At 38.7% G+C, this 20,892-nt stretch overlaps 1 protein-coding gene across 4 annotated transcripts in view; it reads left to right on the top strand.

Annotated features, from left to right (window-relative positions):
* The window catches only part of LOC125451988 (piezo-type mechanosensitive ion channel component 2-like), a 645,421-nt gene that overhangs the window by 550,269 nt on the left and 74,260 nt on the right, over positions 1-20,892 (top strand). For 3 of the 4 annotated variants that reach the window (XM_059646233.1, XM_048529830.2, XM_048529829.2), the window contains 3 exons: positions 6,807-6,906; positions 8,292-8,369; positions 12,072-12,238. In XM_059646233.1, the coding sequence (XP_059502216.1) occupies positions 6,807-6,906; positions 8,292-8,369; positions 12,072-12,238 (345 nt within the window). Of the gene's footprint in view, positions 1-4,580; positions 4,680-6,806; positions 6,907-8,291; positions 8,370-12,071; positions 12,239-20,892 lie in introns of all 4 variants that reach the window. The other variant, XM_048529828.2, reaches the window with a different exon arrangement.

The following is a 20,892-nucleotide window of genomic DNA, read 5'->3' as shown; positions in this document are numbered from 1 at the left end:
CAACAATCTTAGAAACCACATCACTATTGAACTATTAGTGTCCAAAACTGAGATATCTATTTTGTGACCACTGTTTGGTTCATCTGCCTACATTCTGCCCAGCACTTCACCTGTAAGTTCTTTCCTCTAATTTCTGTACTGCCGTCAGTGTAGTTAAACACGTCATCCTTGTCCAACATTTCTTTTTTAAGTCCATCCTTCAATGCTACTGTCACCTTATACTTATGCATCAACAAATTTTGGCCCATTCACCTAACTATTCATATCCACTTGCAAACCTTTTGGTCCTTTATTGCAATGTATTTTTGCACCTATTTTAGAGTCATCTACAAATTTGCTTATTGTACTGTCCATCCCAGAACTCACATCATCATTATAGATCGAATATAGTTGAGGACAGAGGACCAAACTATGTGTCACCCTATTAGTTACATTTTGCTAACCAGAAAAAGAGCTATTAATTCTGACCCTCTGCTTGCTGCTGGTTGGCCAATCTGCTAAGCAAGCTAATAAATTACGCCTAACCCCATGTGATGTTAAACAGAAATTGCTGGAGAAACTCAGATCTAGCAGTGACTGTGAAGAGAAGGCAGATTTAACATTTTAAGTCCAGTGACCCTTTCCTCAAAAGCGTTGGTAGATAGGAAAAGATCATATTTTTACGGAAGATGAGGGTAGGGACAGAAGGGTGCTGGGTGAGAATGGTAGATGAATGAGGAGTAAGAGGATAGGTGGAGATGGAGCCCAGAGAGAAACAGCAACTGTTAGGGAGACATAACAATGGATGCTTAGAAGAAAAAGAAGCTAATAATGGGGGTCACAAGGATCTGAAAAGTTTCACTGTTACTGTTACAATGGGATGGTACTAGTGTTCTCCACCACAAAAGCTGCGGCAAAGCTGATTTAATGTCACTGCCATTTTGCGTTCCCGACTATTAACTCCCCCCTATTAAGTGATTAGCACTAGTTCTCCTAAAGTCTCAAACTGAATGAAGAATTTGGAGAATTACTCCAATATTAAGCTCAGATTGCTAATTTTGAAGTGGACTGTTTCCCATATATTCGAGACATTCTGATTGATGCGAAGTTTGAACAAACAGCACCACTCTTAGCTACTTTCAAATGTTAGCCAAACTGGGAGCAACAGAGATTTAATGGGCTGCTGAACTCATGGAGATTTGATTTCAGATCTCATCCATTTCAGTCAAAAGTAACTCTCCACTATTAAGTGATTAGCACTAGTTCTCCTAAAGTCTCAAACTGAATGAAGAATTTGGAGAATTACTCCAATATTAAACTCAGATTGCCAATTTTGAAGTGGACTGTTTCCCATATATTCGAGACATTCTGATTGATGCGAAGTTTGAACAAACAGCACCACTCTTAGCTACTTTCAAATGTTAGCCAAACTGGGAGCAACAGAGATTTAATGGGCTGCTGAACTCACGAAGATTTGATTTCAGATCTCATCCATTTCAGTCAAAAGTAATAATACAAATGTTGATATCCATGGTTGGAAAACTACACACGGGAGGGAAACTACCCCTGGCAGCTGGAGAGGGCTGTGGCTGACTTCATGCTCATGCCCGCACCTCAATTCAGAAGCAGCATTCAAACTCTTCCTTTTGGCGTTCAGACTAAGATTCAGCTGAGTGTTACCAATGCATTTTGAGGTGATCCAAACCAGATGCAGACAAGTAGAATCTGGTGTCGTTTCATCTTTGCAATCTAACTTAGCAGAGAATCTCAGACAGCTTCTGTTCATTGATGTGTATATCTGTAGACTGCAGCATTATTGGAAGAACCAACATCTACAAATCCAGTGCCAACTAATGAGGGAAACTAGCATGGAAACTGTTAAGGTGCTGGAAGAGGATCTGGGAGGAGCATCTCTAACATCCGGTTTATAACAATGACAGAAGGGTAAAGCATCTCATCCTTCAGACAGCCTCAAGTGTCAAGTGTTGATAGCTATTCATTATAGTACGCCAAGTAATGGAAAAGGTGACTACCCTGCCCAGAGAATGGTATTACTGGCCTGAGATAGCTGCTGAATTTGATATCTATGATTGCAATTCAGAAGAGTACTTTGACCACAGCAGGGAAGTGAGGACCCATCCCCACATTGCCAGGGGATCTCTAGAGGTACCTATAATGGATTTAATAGTCGTTGACCTCATTAGTAATGGGACAGAACATGTTCATGCACTCACAGATGTCTTCACTAATTTCATGCTGCCCATTCTACCCATGACCAAAAGGTCCCAACTATAGCCAGAGTTTTAGTGTGTTCTTGATTGACCATTTCAATGTTCCGTATCTGATTCACAGCGCTCAGGGTGAAACTCTGAGAGCAAGATCCTACAGTAGCTTTGCAAAGACTATGAATTGCTAAGAGCTGAACCGTCACTTATCATCCAGAGGATCATGGATATTGCGACCGATTCAGCTGTACTCTCCATGAACATGTGGACTGACCTTGCCTCTTGACAGTAAAGACATGTGGTCTGAATAGCCTCCACAGGGGGTCTGTGCTTATAATAACACCCCACACTCATCTGTGTGCTATTCTCCGCACCATATCTTTCTGTAAGACTCGACCCCTTTCCTGTGGAGCATCACTTTGGGCTCACCAGAACTCTGATGGCAATGATCAGGGAAATAAGTGGATGAACACCACAAGAAGCTGAACCAGGCATCCAAGAGGCCTGAGAGAGAAGTGTTGAGAAGAAAAACTATGTCTGATCAAAGAACTGGCAAGAAAAACCTTCAAATTGCCATAAGGGTGTTCTTCTAAAATTGGTATATCTGGGTCAGAATAAACTACAGTATGTGTAGAACTCCAAACCCAATAGAATTATCAAGTGGCTAGTCATGTGACCAAATCAATAACTGAAGAGGGACTGTGGGTAGCCTAAGAAAATGGTTTTCAAAGGGTGCTGCTAGAGGCCAGGAGTCTGGATGCTATGCAGTCAGGTAGTCACTCAGCAGTGTTGTGGAACATGAAGTATCAGAACATGATGGACCAAATGGATATGAATATCTTAAAATCTAAAGGTTGTATCGAGTATGGAGAGGCCCATGTCCGCGTGAGAAGATGACGCAGGGAAGACCTGCTGGGAGAAACTCAAACTGAAAAACTGAACCAAACATAACCTCCAATATTTAACTCCTGAAGCACAATTAACCTAGACCCTATGATGGGCCATCCATCATAGAACCTGTATCTCTTGGAAGGTGCCAGTACAGATAAAAAAAACTGAGAAAGTCTTCTTAAGTAAATGCTGAGTATCACCTAACCCTTAGCGTTTGCTCAGATCTGTAGTGCAAGAAGAGAATGTTATCAATAACTGGAACTCAAACAATCTAGATATCATGGCAGAACGTTGTCATCACTAAATATATCACAAAAGACTGCCAATGTACATTTATCAAAATAACACTAAAGACTTTGAATCACAAAAGACAAAAAAGAGCTATTTTACACTGTACATGAATTAGTTGAAACAGTTTACTATAGATATCACAAATAAAGATTCAACCATTCTACCATCAAGAACAGCTTTGCAGATATGCAAACCTCCAGTGAAGGCTCACTCTATTTTCACTTTAAAACTTCGTGTCCGTTAAACACAATTATGGTTAGATTCTCTTCAGCAAACTTCGACATTCACTCAATGCTATTTCATTAATTAATGTCTGTTCCTAACACCCATATACAGAATGCTGCACAGCTCATTTACTTCTTAATATGTATTGCTTAAATTCTTCTTCCACAGCCCTTGTGTCAGAACCTGTTCTCTGACTGTTATTAAACCATTCAGGACTTCTAAGGACTTCTTTACAATATATTTATTTTTAAAATGCCTACTTTTTATTTGAAATCCCTTTATAACTTCATAACACCATCCCTTAATGATCTATGATTTAACTGAACTGATGTCTCTTTGTATACATTGTACCATTTGTGGTTATCATCCAGCAACAAAAATTGGTTCACACAGTAAAAATAACCAAGTTTGAGATGGATACAATTTTTGCATGTCAATAGAGGCAAAATTGAGTGAGGTGTAAAATGGGCATTGTTCTGAACTTTCCCAGTTCCCATCAGACCAATTAGGTTAAAATTGGGCTCATTTGCATTTTGAAAGTGGCTCTATTTCACTGCTCACTGTCTCATGATTGATTGAAGAAACTTGGTATAAAATCTCTTTCAAACATGCCTTTCATTTGCCCTACAAAGCTCTCTTTTTAACTCATTTAAGTCTCTTTCACAATATCATTGTCCATATAGTAATTTACTTCTTATTCAAAATTTATCCCAAATGTGAGAAGCTATGTAAATACAAGTTTTTTATTTTAAGGTAGTTAATTTAGAAACTAAAATTTCCTTTAATTTTTTTTAGTAGAACATCACATTAACTTTAGTTATTTCAATTAGACTATGTAAACTTCAAAGACAAATAACTTCTGAATGAATGTAAAATCTTAACATATTGACTTGAATTAGTCTTCAGAAAACTTAAGTTTTAGGGACCTCCTTTCTACTAACAGTTGCCTTGCTTTATCCTTCTCTATAGAGAGCAGTTCGGAAATTTGCTTCAGCCATTATAGCCTTGCCAAAGTCTATCCTAAAACTTCCAAAAACCATACTTCAGTTGATAGTCAGAGCTATAAAGGTATTTCTCAGATGTTTCATGAGTGTGTGGAATGATTATGCCTCATTATGTAGTATGCCAACACATTAAATACAGTGAATCCCAACCAGTTGACAACTCTTAAGATAAATTTGGTTTAACTGTATTTTGAATGAATTCTTTTTCTGCAATGTTTGTAGTATAGTTGAAAACTTCTGTGGAGGTGAAGTTTGGTTCCTGAAGTATGGAACCATTGATGATAATGACCAACTAATATCTATTTTTCCAATGAAAGTACCTGATAACATATAGAATCTGGCTCTTTCCATCTCCTGAGATTGCCAATTGGTGGGCTTGTACTGTACATCCCTCTTATATCAAACTAGCTTTTAGCTGCATGTTTAGTTGTCTTTCATTAAGATTGTTCCAAATTAAATAGAGAACTGAACAGTTGACACATTTCAGATAAGTGAAACCATTTGACAAATTTAAAACAAAGAAGAATTTTCTGAAGTTGTTACTTATTGAGATAAGTTGATTTGTGCATTTCTTACACAAGCTAGATGCTCAATTCAGTGATGCAATGCTGACTGTGATATTAACATCCTATTATTATCAAAGTAAATACATTGAAATCTATTGAAAGTATGTTCATATTCAAGGATTGTGCATTATATGAGCAGAGACTCTTTTTATAGGCTGTAAATTCACAAATCAAAATCTTGTAATTTAGAGTTGTTGTTGATATTAATTCTCAGATGAAACAAAGGAAACCGAAATTATTGATTTAAATTGAAAGATTCAAATTATGAAGATCTGAATGCTGATTGATTTTTTGTGTTTTTGTGTTGGTTGTTCTGTAACTGAGTTCTGCTGGAAAACAGCAAGGAAACATTTTGGTTTCTGTACAACATAATATGCATGCTTTCTTTTATGCTTGCTTTAAGCCAATGCTGATATTTTTTCATGCTTCTGGTGTTGTTGCTTTGCATGCATGTGTTTGTCCACTACTGGTACATCTGTTGTAGTAGTAAAACAATAGCAAAAAGAGAATTGTTGTGCTGCTGAATAGATGGGATTTTTACACGGCATTAAAAGTCACCACAGAGACAAATGCTTACAGCGGATTGTAACTAAATCAATACTACTGATAAATCATTTAAACTAATTACTAATTATGATTTTAATGAACTAACAATTGATACAAAGTAGCAACTAAATCTTGTGTTTTTTACGATTGTTCAATTTATACTTGCGTAGTGCTGTATGTGGTATTTCAAAAATAAAAACCTGGCCAAAGTGATACGGAACAACTCTACTGATACTCTTGAAGTAGACTTCTATTAATGGCAGTGAGATGGCTTTATGGTGTGTCAGTCACAATGGCAGCAATCAATAAACACGTTGATAGGAACCTCTCTCATCAGCTGTAAAAGTTTATTTGAACTGACAAAAAATATTTAAAGTCAAAGCAATTTTTTTATTTTATTTGGACAACAGGCATCAGCATCGAGTCTCTCACAGCCAATATGATATTGTTAAGTTCTGTTTGGAATGCTTCAATACTAATTTCAGAGATAAATCCTACTTTCATTAGATCACCCCTAATATACTAAATTGACATTTCTTTGATGCATTCTGTGGCATTTTAGGATAAAATTGCTAAACTAATGCTGGTTTGTGCCGTGCAATCATGCTTAGCAAGATAAAGACTGCATTTTCCATAACTAATTTTACTTGCAACAATTGTCACCAACAAATAGGCAAGCAAGATAGTCATTAATCAGTAACAAAATATTATGTTGCACTTCCTTTTGTCAAACCCTTTTATGTGTCCAGTGGTAGAAATATGACAGTGAATTTTAATTAGTAGTTTTAAATTAATGTCCATATAGGGCATGCTTTTTGTATACTTGTACAGCACTAAAGTCAAAATTGTTAATTGTTAATAACCAAAACATGCAACCAAGTCTAGCCTAATGCCTGACTGTTCCAACTAAGTATATGTATGTTTAATCTGTGTTTTGAATCTAACATCATACAATATTTTAATCTACTTGAGCTGTGGTGAGTTTCTGAATGTCACTTATTTTTCTATGTCATATGGTTGTGCACTGAATGGGGTTACCTTAAGTCTGTTGAAGAGATATGTGAACTTTTCTCTTACAGTTTATTTATCATACCTGGATGAAAGATTCAAAATCGGTATTAAAAGGAAAGGAGAAAAATAAACGGAAAGGATGGGAAAACAGTAAAAAAGAAACAGGAGGTAACTTTGGTGCAGTCATTTAGTAGTCCATGGGGCAGTTAGTTCAGCTGTCTAGAAGACTCGAGTGTGGTTTAGTAATAAACTAACAGCATGGGTTCAATCTTTGTACGAGCTGTTGTAATTAATGGAGGCCTGCCTAAATACGTTACCCCACACTTGTGGAGTAGTTCCTGTCAAGCTATACATAACAAGTTGTCTTTCTCTAATACAAAAAAAGACTCTGGTGCTTCATGGACTATGAATGATAACATTGTAATTTTCTAGTCTATGTGAGATACGTCCTGCAGCATTGTTAAAATAACATTTATAAAACTATGAGTATGAGTTATCTTAGGTCTCAGATAAAGTTACAAGTTGAAATGGAGTTGCTGAATTTGGCTCCCCACACACATTTGGTTGCCATTGTTTCAGTGTCTTCTAATTTGATGTTCTCCTTAGTGATCAGAGGTAAAATCAGATAACTGAAATTGAAATTATTCTGGTGGGGGACAGGAGGGACAGTGGGGTGGGGGAAGGGTGCGCGATCTAGTTGTACTCTATGTATTAATCAGGAAAACTGCTGTGTATTTCCAACAAATAAAGCCAAGATTGATAGTTTTCTTGTTGCAAAGTAATAATCTGGAAAGGAGATAGTGTGTATTTGAAAATGTCGATTTCTTAATGCATGCTGGGGTTTCTGCAGATGTTGAAAAGTGTGGAAAATATTTGGAAATTTCCAAAAATGGCCCAAAAGTTATTGAAAATTTCTGGAATTTTCTTAAGAAAGTTGAGGTTTTTTTGGAATATAAAACCTTTTCCAATACTTATCCATGTCCATGTCTCTTCTTTATAATTGTTTGCTATCCAGAATCCTGTAACGGTAAATAGACTGTTAACCACAGAAGCGCTTTTCCGAGAACTTAAAAATTCTATAAAATATTTTAGTTGGAAATTGATCTTCCTGTTTAACTGAAATGCAATGCAACTTTTCAATTCTTATAAAGCTGCAAAATACCTGAGTTTGTAATGTATTTATAAGAAAAATATGGTTGTGAAATATTTCAGCTTGGTTATCCAAAACCATGGAATTTTAGCGATGCAAAACTCTATACATCTTCATATGTTTTCTTCGTAAAAATCTAAAACCTTATTAAATGTTGGAGAAGAATGCAGCAATAGACATGAGGGTACAATTCATTGACTTAATTGTATTTTTTCTTCAGAGAAAGTGTAACTGTTTTCACTTCTTTATTCAGATATTTGCAGTCTTCATCTACCATGAAGACAATTTGAGATCACTTAGGTGACTTTTCAAAACAGTAATGAAAAATGAAGCAAATGTATGGTACATGCTTTGGGAATAATGTTAAGCTTAGTGTCATGCCCCTCCACTATCTTTTGGTTAGGTCACATTGCAATTGAATGTGAAGAGACAGAAGAACTACCAACACCAGAAGAAGTGCATAAACACTCTAATGCACCAGGTATGACAACGTTTAATGATGATAAATGACATCTTAATTTAAAGGAGTTATGTTAGTTCTCGATTCAAGAAATCAAAGTGTAATAATTAGAAGAAATAACGCCAAGCTTCGCAAATGAAGATGACTGTTTAGAATTCAGCCACGAAGAGTAGCACATCCCATCAGGGTTTTTAAATTTATTTTAACAGACTGAAAACCATATGAGCTATAAAATTTAACCTCGCTAGCTTATCTAGGAAGAGGTCTCAATCACAAAATTTAGCATCAGATATAATGGTCAAATAGTTTAGACATACCCTGAAAGATATACATTGGAAGTCCCAATGCAGTAACTATGTTATTTCCCAGTATGTTTAAGCTTTCAGTCAGCAATTACCCTGTTTCTGAAACCTCCAAAATAGCTCCCAATTCTGAATTGGAATCTTTACACAAAAATGACGACTTCCTTACCTTGATAATAGATAGAGAAGTTAGATGAATTAAAACCTGCTTAAACTTCTGCTTAACTGTACAAATGACCACATCGTTCACCCACTTTGATCCCCCAAGCACCTGATCCAACCATTTTCTGACCCAGACTCCAATCCCATGGGACACGTGATGGTGGCCCACCCATCAATAAAACCAATATTCCCCTGCACACTCTCAGACACCTAACTCCTCCACACCAGACAACTGACTGCTACCCAGGTACTGATTCACCCACCCATCTAACACATTACCCCCTGCCCACATTCCAATCTATACCCTCAACCACTTTACTCGACTACCAACCTGGCAACCCATTACCTTACCCATCTGTCATACTACCCTTGCCATCCTCTGCCCTTGCCCTCCTGCCAAGCACTTCCCCTCCTCCAGTTACTTGCCACTCTGATCCTTTATCAAGCCACCACAATATCCCCTAACCAACCTGCCACACTGCCCCTCACCTGCTTATCTGTCACTCTCTTCCTCCTCAGACAATGCCATCATGGAGGGAATTCAAGAATTTTGACCTAGTGACAGTGAAAGAATAGTGATATATTTCCAAGTTAGGATGGTGAGTAGCTTGGAGGGGAACTTGAAGGAGGTGGCGTCTCCATATATCTGCTGCCCTTGCCCTTTTGGATGGAAGTCGTTAAGGGTTTGGAAGTGCTGTCTAAGGATCTTTGGTGAATTTCTTCAGTGCATCTCGTAGATTGTACACACTGCTGCTACTGAGTGTGGGTGGTGGAGGGAGTAGATCCTTGTGGATGCAGTGTTAATCAAATGGGCTGCTTTGTTCTGGAAAGTGATAAGCTTCTTAAGTGTTGTTGGGGCTGCACTCATCCAGGCAAATGTGGAATTTTCCATCATACTCCTAACTTCTGCATTGCAGGTGGTGGACAGGCTGTGTGGAGTCAGGAGGTGGGTTTTCCCTGCAGTATTCCTGGCCTCTGATCCACTCTTGTAGTCACTGTGTTTATGTGGTGAGTCCACTGAGGTCCTGATCAATGATAACTCCCGGGATGTGGTTAATCCTTAAATGTGTTGGTAGGTGTTTTCAAACTTTTGTATCTTCAGCCTAATAGAAAAGGGTGGAAGAGAGTAGAACAGAGGCGGGAGGAGTCTTTGATTATGTTAGCTGTTTTCGTGAGACAGCAGGAATTGTAGATGGAGTCAGTGGAAGGAAGGCTGGTTATCATGATAGTCTGGGCTGTGTTCATAAGTCCCTGTAATTTCTTGTGGTCTTGGGTAGAGCAGATGCTCCACCAATCTGTGATGCATCCAGGTAGGATGCTTTCTATAATGCTTTTATAAAAATTGGTAGAACCCATAATGGACATGCCAGATTTCCTTAGCGTGATGAGTAAGTAGAGATGTTGGTGTGCTTTTTTTGACTCTAGCTTTGATGTAGATGGACCAGAATAGATAATTGATGGTACTTACTTCTAGGAAGCTCTCAACCACCTCCACAACAGCACCATTGATACAGACAGCGGCGTGTTCTCCAATGTGCTTCCTGAAGTTGATGACCAGCTCCTTTGTTTTGGTGGCATTGAGGGAGAGATTGTTTATAATCATCCTTCAGATGAATAAGATGAGGTTAAGTTTCCATTCCAGCGTGCTACTATCCCATATTTTGCTGTGTTGTTTGGAATTCTATTTGTGCCTCTTGCCTTGTTGATGTTCAGTTGTCAGATGGACTTTTGAGGTTGGGGTTATGCTGAGAGAAATCATAGAATTATAGAATGCAGATGAGACCCTTTGGTCTATCGAGTCTCAAATCTAGCACCAAATCCATAGTACATGGAGAAACCTGGTCTGCTGTATGCATTAGAGACATGGACAACACCTCAAATCACTAGAGAAATATCACCAGTAATGCCACCACAAAATCTTGCAAATCCACTGGGAAGGTATACAGAAACATGTTGTTAGATCTTGGTTGGAATTAGAGATTTCAACACAGATCGGAAGATCAGACCAATATGTAAGACCATTTTCTTTCTTATTGTTGTGATTTTGGAATATCTTTCATAGTTCAGTTATTAAACAAACAAAATTGTACACAGTATTCTAATCTTAATATAGAATAATTTGTATAATAACTTTACGAAAAACAAAGTGCTAGAAATTCACAGTAAGTCAGGTAGTAGGAAGCAAAAACAAAGTTAACATTTCAGGTAGATGAAATTTCAGCTGTTGAAAGGCCATTACAGTGATAAGACTGTATTCTAAATTGGCTTGGCCATTAAGTGCCAGTGGTTTAACATAACTCCCTTCAAATAAATGTCATTAAATTCCAACTAAATCCTTGATTAATATTTTTGCATATTCTGTAACTTAGAAAATTATTAGTCTAACTGAATCCTATTCATTGTTTTATTATGGTACCCTTTAATTGCCTGCACATATTTCACATACACTTTCCCATACAAGCTTGCACTAGTGCACGTTAAATTCCACCCGTTTCCTGTTGCATCATACCATTATCAAGCAGCAGCATGAGTGCATTTTGTAATTTAGTTCTCCCAACTGAGATGAGGGATTTCATAACTTCAATTTATTCATTGAGATAAGCATACCCTTTTGTAGTTGTAATTTTCTGTCTACAGTGGAACAGCGGTTGACTATTTACAAGAACTGTGTGCAGAAGCAGACAGTTCAGCCTCTTGAGTCAGCCACTCTATTTGATACGATCATGACTGATCTCATTTCAACTTCAATTCCGCTTGTTAACCAATGTCTATAATCCTTCAATGTATTACCAGTTGAAAATCCTTCTTAAATTTACTCAATGTCCTGACGCCCACCATACTCTGAGGTAGTGAATTCCAGAGATTCACAACCCTTTGAAAGAAGTAATTTCTCCTGATCTCTGTTTTAAATTTGCTAATCCTTAAAACTATGACTTCTCATTTGAGATTGTCCCACGAGGAAACATCCTCTTTACATCGACAACTGAATTCTGATCTGCCATTTGTTTTGATCAGAGTTGGTATCTACCTTGACTCCATCTATCTATCTTAGCTCAGATCCTTTAATACAGTTTCTGAACAAAACATTACCAATCCCAGCTTTAAATTTTAATTGGCTTGTCTCCTATTCAATGGACGGAAAATCTTGAGGCCCTACTTCTATGAAGTCCTTGTTTGTACTATATGTTGGAAAAGCTGAATTCACCCTTATGTTTCTTATTGATCTATTTCTAATAATCTTTCTCTCTCTGTTTCTCAGATAATGTGTTCAAGCGGGTGTTTAATCTTCTGAAGTTCACATGGGTTCTGTTCTTGGCTCTGGTGGACAGTTTTACAAAATGGCTGAATTCAATCTCAAAGGAATGCATTGATATATCCACTGTTCTGAGGATAGAGAGATGTATGCTTACAAGAGAAGTAAAGAAGGTATGGAATATTTGAATCATCATTCTAAAAATCGTGTTTATTGAATAACAAGATTTAATTGCGTTTTCAAAAACATTACTAATACATCAAAACCTATATCCTGACTATACCCAATATATGACTATTACCGGGTTTTCTTTTATTCATTCGTATAATTTCAATGTCACTGGTTCAGGCCAAATTAATTGTCCATCCCTGAAGGACATGAATGAACGGATGATTTTTTAACAACGACTTACAATGGTTACTTCTCTGCCATTGGGCTAGCTTTGTAATTTCAGATTTTTATTGAATTTAAATTGCACCAGTTGTCATGTTTGGATTCAAACACATGTCCTCAGAATATTAGCTAAGGGTTCCAGATGACTAGTTCACAACACCACATCCAGTGTTCACATGAAGCTGTGCAGTTGTTCTGAGGTTCCATACATGGCAATTAGTATGCCTATGCCATTTGCAGCATTGGCCTCGGATTCTGGAAGTTGCTGCTGTGCACGGACTTCAGAGGTCCTCTCTGAAGAAAAATGAAGCAGGAAAGTTGGCCACCATCTCCTCTTAGTCTATTTGATGATAACTGGGTGATTCTTAACTAGAAACTAAATAGGTTCAAAACCAATGTAACAGCACCTGCTTGCATGTTCATTATGATCTAACACCCATGTATTGGCCTCAGTAGCATGCCACGGAGATCTGCAAGCTTCAACCAGATTGGTGTATATCAGGAGGATTCTACCCTGAGAGATCAGCTGGCAGTGGGGCAATCTATGTGGGAAGGGAAGGCCTTGAAAAGACAGTAAAATAGAGTTATTGAAGCCTTTGGACTACAGGTTAGCTCACTCAATGATTTGTACTAATACATCAAAACCTATCATTTTACGAGATAATGAAGGCCTTTGGTTCTATTCATTCCATAATTCATATTCTCCTTTTGCTGTTACAGCTACTCCATCCTTTTTTTTGAAATAAATGAGTCCAGTGTGTCTACCAACCTTCCTGGCAGTCCATATCAAGTACTTGATCATCCTTTGCGGCAATTATCAGATTGAAAGTCATGCATTTTAAACTCATTTTCCACCCAACTAGCTCTGAAAGTAATGACAATCAATTAAAACTTACCTAATTTGAAATTACGATCTGATACCATACAATCTTCTAAATTAAAAAAAACGTTTATTTTTTATTTCATCTAATTGAGAATTAGCCAGCATAAACAGGGCAATCCATTTATATAATATTTTTAAATACGCAAGCCACAAAATGTGGTTCCACATTATTACTGCAACAGGACACAAATGAAGGGAAGGTAGTCCATTCTTGCCAATATCTGGCACAGCAAATAATGACTCCCGTTTTGTAGAATGACATTTCAGATATTTCATCTGGGCATCATAAGCTGGCAGAGGGGATGAATTATAGCTTCACTTTGCCCCCAGTGCTGGTTTGGCACACAACCTGTCATTTTATTCCTTGCCTACTATAATAATACCCTCCATTAAATATGCACAAGTTCATTTTGTAATCAGCTGAAGGAGAAGCACCTTTGCAAACTTTTGAAACTTAACTTCCATATGAGCTGCTTTTGGGTTCCTTTTGCTGCGCATCATGAATCAAAGTATTTTGTTGGAGGAATATTACAGCATTATTTCAGTCAGAACAGTGTGATGTTCGACCTTTGGAAGGAGTGTTGTGAATTTGAAAGGCCTCTAAGCATATTATTTGTCCTCAACCTATGGCCAATGGAATGAAGGGGAGATGGAGCAGCAACAGCATTGACACAAAACTGTTCACAGAGGTGGCGAGGAGTGGGTGGTGAGGAGGAGAACTTTTTGTAGGCGGCCTACTAACCTTGTGTTCAGAGCACTTCTACTTGTAACTCAGTCAGAACAATGTTTGCAGTAGCTGCACTGCATCAGAACCACACTCCTTTCTCAGATGTGACCCAGAAATGCAGAGTAGGATGAGGACTCTGTGCCAATGACTGTCAAGAACACTGTGCCCCTTAATTTTCTATACTAGCCCATTTTGACTGGTGTCTACAATATCATCAACATGACAGTTCACTGTCCATCACAACATCCAGAACAAAAATGGAAAATGCTGAAAATATTATTGTGTCAGGAAACAGTTCCAAAGAAAGGAACAGAATCAATGTTTCAAATTGATGACCTTTCATCAGAACCGGAGAAAAATGGCTCAGAGTGAATGAAGGGAGCAGAAATGTTGAAATGGCAATTAGCATTGTGGCAGTTCTCAGTGAAAAGACAAAAGAGGGTAAGAGACAGAAAGGAGAGATTCAGAGGAAAGAAAATGCTGGTGAAAGGTTTAAGGGTTGGCTGAGCAAAGGGAGGACTGCTGGCCAAAATGGGCATGCAAACAAAATTCATTTTGTAGGAGTTGCAAAGAGACAAACCTGACTTCTAAGGACAGATTGTTCAGTGTCACACAGGGAAATGTTCAATAGTATCACTAATACATAGCCAGAGGTCAGATTAGAAGAAGTAATGGCGTTGGCTTTACGAAGGGGAATCAAGGATCTGCAGGGATATTGGTTCACAGTTTATTGGAACTCATTATCCGTAATATCTTAACCAAAGGAGCTTTTCTTTGTGAAGATATTGAATGAAACAAAAGATGAAATCAAATTGCAAACGATATGGTGAGTCATTACTGTTGAAGAAAGAGGTGAAAGTTATGCATGTGGAGCATAGGAGTACATTTGCAATGTCAAGGCATAGAGAGGTGGAAAATCAGAATAGTTAGGTGATTATTTTTGACTAACACAGACTCAATGGACTAAAGGCCATTTTTGTATGATAGACTTGTTTGACTTGACAGCTACAGCCCCTGGGTTAAGTATATGCAATGTGTTGTTATGAAAGGATTTCTAGGCACTTGACCCAGAAACAGCGATGGACAGCAATATACTTCCAAGTCAGGGTGTTGTGTTTTGGAGCAGAACTTCTCCAGTATGCCACATAAATTAAGTTCCCGTCTGAACTCTCTACAGCAGGATGTGTTTATAAACTTGCCCTCTGGGGAGCTGGCACACATACTATACTTTTCCCCTTGTCTTAGCTCATGGTGGGTCGCCACATGCAGATCCGACCTCTCTAGTATCTTCTACAGTACATGCAGTGCCAGTATCTGAGATGTTGCCTGTAAATGTCCAATCATGTACTAGCAGTTCTTTCTCAGAAATGTGTTATGCCTCTAAGCCCTCATTTTCAGACACTACCAAGAAGTCAAGTGATGAGTTTTGCATGTGTGTAAGAATATAGAAGGAGATGGTTGAGTTGAGGGAAGGGAAACAGGTGGGAAAAAAAGGTGCATTGTTGCATTATTGTCAACTTACACATCATGTCATTTTCTGGGATCAAGGTATTTGGGACTTCAGAAGTTGCATAAAGTAGGAACACACCTTCATCCCATTGACATGAGTGATGCCAGTTTGTACTATCCCAATAATGGTTGCAACAATAATACATAGCATTGTCGCTTCCAATGGGGTGAAGGTATGTATCCTTGCCTATCCTCCTTTGCTATTGATATATGATTGGATGATGTATCTGTTGTAGCTGAATAGTAATCTGGAAGCTGCAAGATGAGGTTTGCTGCCATGGTAAGTGTGTGAGAGTGAGGTGGAGCATGTGAGTGGTAGTATGAGTCCTGATACCGAGAGATTGCTGATTGATTATTTGATATGGATGTGGACTGTTGAACAGTGTGTATGGTTGGTGGTATCGAGACAGCATTCAAGATTGCATTCACTGCCTTTAATCACTTAGAGATTATCATTTCTTATTAGCATTGTAAATTGGTCCTCACACTTGGTACTGAACTCTGACAATCTCTTCCTACTGCTTTTCCAGTACTTGCGCAGAGAGCCTCCTGGCCTCCTGAGGAATGGTGATAACTCTCTTCCTTTCCACCTTGAGTTGGAAGTCACAGGACACCAGGTTATAGTCTAACAGGCTTATTTGGAATCACACAGGTTTTCAGAACACAGCCCCTTCATTAGGTGCAGTGAGAGAGCTGGGCACACAGACACAGAATTTATAGGCAGAGAGGTCAAGGGCAGATAAACCAAAAGATCATACAACTGGTGTGAGTGGACTGTTAGATATCAAATCTCTGCAGGTGACCAAGAGTGTTAGACGGTATGTAAGGCGTTTATACAGCCAATGTCAATGCTGTGCAGTAGTGAATCAGGCAGAGCCAAAGGAATGTACAAAAGGTGACATCTCAGGTCAGACACTGAATTGTAGGTTTGAGGCTTTTTCAGAATCTGTCTCAGAGTTTTAACCTGGAATGAGGCTCGTTTGATTCCGAAAGCTGGAATTTATAAGTTGCCTCAGTGACTGACTGTGACTACAAATTGTGCGTTTTTTTGAGCAAAATAGAATGTATCTGCAAATAGACAAACATCTTGGATGAAATAATTCTCCCCATAGATTTATTTCTGTGTGTGTGTGTGTGTGTGTGTGTGTGTGTGTGTGTGTGTGTGAGAGACAGAGAGAGAGAGAAATAGACTGTGGTAAGTAATTCAAAACTGCACAAACTAATTAAGTTAGACAGATCGTAACAATTTATCAAGATGATGCTGTTAAAAATGCAGAGTAAAGAAGATTTTACAGATACAGAACAGTGTGGTGAGGTCGCTTGCAGCACAACATGAACCCAAGATCATGGTCGAGGACATCTTCATGGATATGAAACTTGGCTATCAGTCTCTGCTCAGCGATTCTGCATTGTTGCGTATCTCGAAGTCTGCCTATGAGGACCAGAGGCATCACGTTGATAAATTGTTATAATCTCTGCACCTTAATTAGTTTGTACGGTTTTGAATTACTTATTATGTCCTCTCTGTCTCTCCACACACACACACACACACACACACACACACACACACACACACACACACACACACACACACACACACACACACACACACACAGACCTAAGGATGAATTATTTCATCCAAGATGTTTGTTAATTTGCAGATACATTCTATTTTGCTCAAAAAATATACAAATTGTAGTTACAGTCAGTCAATGTGGCATGTTATAAATTCCAGCTTTCAGAATAAAACCAACCTGATTCCAGGTTAAAGCTCTGAGACAGATTTTGAACAATGCCTCACAGCTACAACTCAGTATCTGACCTGAGATGTCACTTTTTGTATATTCCTATAGCTCTGCCTGATTGTCATGACAGCACAGCACTGACATTGACTTGATAAACACTTTACATACCACCCATCACTCTCTGTCACCTGCAGAGACGTATTATCTGACACTCCACTCATGTCAGTTGTGTGATCTTTTCGTGCCTCTGCATATGAGCTCTGTGTTTGTATGCCCTGCCCTTTCACTGCACCTGACAAAATGGCTGGACTCCAAAGGTTTGTGTGATTCCAAATAAACCAGTTAGACTATAATCTGGCGTCATGTGTCTCCTGACTTTGTCCACCCCAGTTCAACATCAGCATCTCCACATCATTGCTGCCATTTCTACCTGAGTACTTGGGCTCAGTGCTCTACTTCTGAGAAGCGGGAGCCCCCTCTTGCTCTCTGGTTCAGTCGTTATTTCTTACTACTTGGAATGTTTTCCCAAGCTGCAACCAATATGCACCTTGCCTTTAAGAAACGTAGATTGGTTTTTGGAAAAGCAGCTAACTTTTATTGATGCTGACCTCACACTGTGCATACGGTTTTGAAGTAGCCTGTTTAATATTGAGCTGCATGCCATAATCATAAGATCATAATGAATAAGGGCAGTGGGAGCATATTCAACCAACCAATCAAGCCTGGTCTGAGATCATGGCTGTTTTACTTGAAACCTTAATTCCACTTTTCTGTCTGAAGATGAGAAGGCTGTAGCAGGTTTCTGTGTCATCTGCAACACTTATATCTAGCACTGGATAATTGTATGTTGCAATTTACATCCTGATTGCTTGGTCTAAACAATTGTTTAATCTAAAGACAGTTACTTTTGTCCCTGTAAGAATAATTATTAGGGTAGAGTTTCCACTGCATTTGTCATCATACGACATCACATCACATTGATGAAGGCAATAGTCATCGTTTAATTGGGCTTTAGTAAAGCCTTTGACAAGATTCCACATAGTAGACTAATTAGTAAAGATTCAGAGTAAATTTGCCAATTGGATACAAAATAGGCTTAATGGCAGGAGTCAAAAAGTGATGATGGAGGGTTGGTTTTTGGAATGGAGGCCTGTGATCAGTGGTGTTCCACAGAGATCGGTGCAAAGTCCACTTTTGTTTGTTATTTATATAAATGATTTAGATGAGAATATAGAAATTTTGATGAATAAGCTTGTGGATGACACCAAATGGTATAATGAACAGTGAAGAAGTTATTTAAGATTACAAAGAGATCTTAATCAATTGGGTCAATGAACTGGGAGTGATCAATGGAATTTAATTTTGGTAAAACAAGGACAGGACTTGTACAATTAAAAGTAGGCTTTTGGTAGTATGGTAGAACAGAGAGACCTAGGGGTTCAGATACATAATTCTTAGATGTTTGTGTCACATATAGATAGAGTGGTTAAGAAGGCATTCAGAATGCTTGCCTTCATTGCTCAGATCTTTTGAGTGAAGGGGTTGGGACATTATGTTGAGTTTGTACGAGAGGTTGGTGAGGTCTCTTCTGAAGTACTGTGTTTAGTTCTGGTCACCCTGTATAGGAAGGATATTATTAAGATGGAGAGGGTTCAGAAGAGATTTACCAGGATTTTGCCAGAAGTGGAGGATTTGAGTTATAAGGAGAGGCTGGATAGGCTGGGATTTTTTCACTGGAGTTTAGAAGGTTGAGGAGTGATTTAGCAGTTTATAAAATCATGAGGGTTATAGATAAGGTGTGTTTTGCCTAGGATGGGGATTCCAAAACTAGAGGGCATATTTTTAAGATGAGAGGAGGAAAATTTAAAAAAAACTTAAGGGCCTTTTTTTTAATATACAGACAATGGTTCATGTGTGAACTGAACTTCCAGAGAAAGTGGTGGATGTAGGTACAGTTACAATGTTCAAAAGACATTTGGGTACGTTCATGAATAGGAACGGTTTGAAGGTATAAGTGCCAAGTGCAGACAGGTGGGACTAATTTAGTTCGGGATTATGGTCAGCATAGATTTGTTGGACCAAAGGGTCTGTTTCCATGCTGTATGCCTCTATGACTCTATCTCTGATGTGACGAGCACATTCAGAAGCAGCAGTATGACAAGGAAAGTCGAAGCTGTAGAGGGTCAATGTATGTTCCATGCCTTTAATCAAGCCAAAGCATGATATCCTCATGTTCTGTGATAGTGATGGAAAGCCCTTTGACAGGTGAGGCAGTGCTGCCAGCATTCCCATCAATACTCTTCTGTATGACACCACATTGCCGTCATCTGAATTCACTGCAGTTCAATCATCTGTAGTTTGTCTTCTGATGAACTGAGGAACCATCCTTTACCCCTAATTTGGCTGCAGTCCATTTGTTGCCATATGGCTCACTATGAAAGGATCCCTATTCTATACTCGTCTGAGTTAAAAGCAATACTAGTATCTGCATTGATGACTACAAATTTTAGGTCAAGAGAGAGGCCCTCTTCAGCAGTTTGTTTATTCTTTGTCTCACTTTATTGTTAGCCTGCTGCGGTTTGGCAGATGGCAGTTCTTGGGCTTGTGAAAGCATGAACTCAGAAAGTGCTGATCGTTGGGAACAAAGGTATTGTTAAGATGAAAAATACAAGCTCCATGACCATTTCAGCAGTGGCTTGTTCATCATGTCAGACATATGATGAGGATGTGCTGAAAGTTGAGAAAGAGCATAAGCTTCATACCATCATCCTTGACGTTTTCAGTAACATGGAACATGGAAGATAGGAATAGGAGGAGGTCATTCGGCCCTTTGAGCCTACTCCACTATTCTTCAGGATCATGGCTGATCATCTAACTCAGTAGCCTAATCCTGCTTTCTCCCCATAACCTTTGATCCCATTTGCCCCAAGTGCTATATCTAGCTGCCTGTTGAATATATTTAATGTTTTGGCATCAACTACTTCCTGTGGTAATAAATTCCACAGGCTCACCACTGTTTGGGTGAAGAAATGTCTCCTCATCTCTGTCTTAAATCGTCCCAAATCCTCACACTGTGATCCCTTGTTCTGGGCACACCCACCATCGAGAACGTCCTCCCTGTATCTGCCCTGTCTAGTCCTGTAGAATTTTACAAGTCTCCATGAGATTCCCTCTCACAACCCAGTCAATCTCTCCTCGTATGTCAGATCCACCATCCCTAGAATCAGCTTAGTAAACCTTAGCTGCACTCTCTCAAGAGCAAGTGTATCCTTCCACAGAAAAGGAGACCAAAACTGCCCACGGTGTTCCAGGTGTGGTCTCACCAAGGCCCTATATATCTGCAACAAAGCATCCCTGCTTCTATACTGGAAACCTCTCGAAATGAAGGCCAACATGCCATTTTCCTTTTTTACTGCCTGCTGCACCTGCGTGTTTGCCTTCAGCAACTAGGACACAAGAACGCCCAGGTCCCACTGCATACTCCCCTCTCCCAATTTATAGCTATTCAGTTAGTAATCTGCTTTCTTGTTTTTGCTTCAAAAGTAAATAACCTCTCAGTTATTCAAATTA

Source organism: Stegostoma tigrinum, chromosome 5 (assembly GCF_030684315.1).
Source record: "Stegostoma tigrinum isolate sSteTig4 chromosome 5, sSteTig4.hap1, whole genome shotgun sequence".
In the NCBI taxonomy this organism is placed as follows: Eukaryota; Metazoa; Chordata; class Chondrichthyes; order Orectolobiformes; family Stegostomatidae; genus Stegostoma; species Stegostoma tigrinum.
This window is presented reverse-complemented; position numbering and strand designations above follow the sequence as displayed.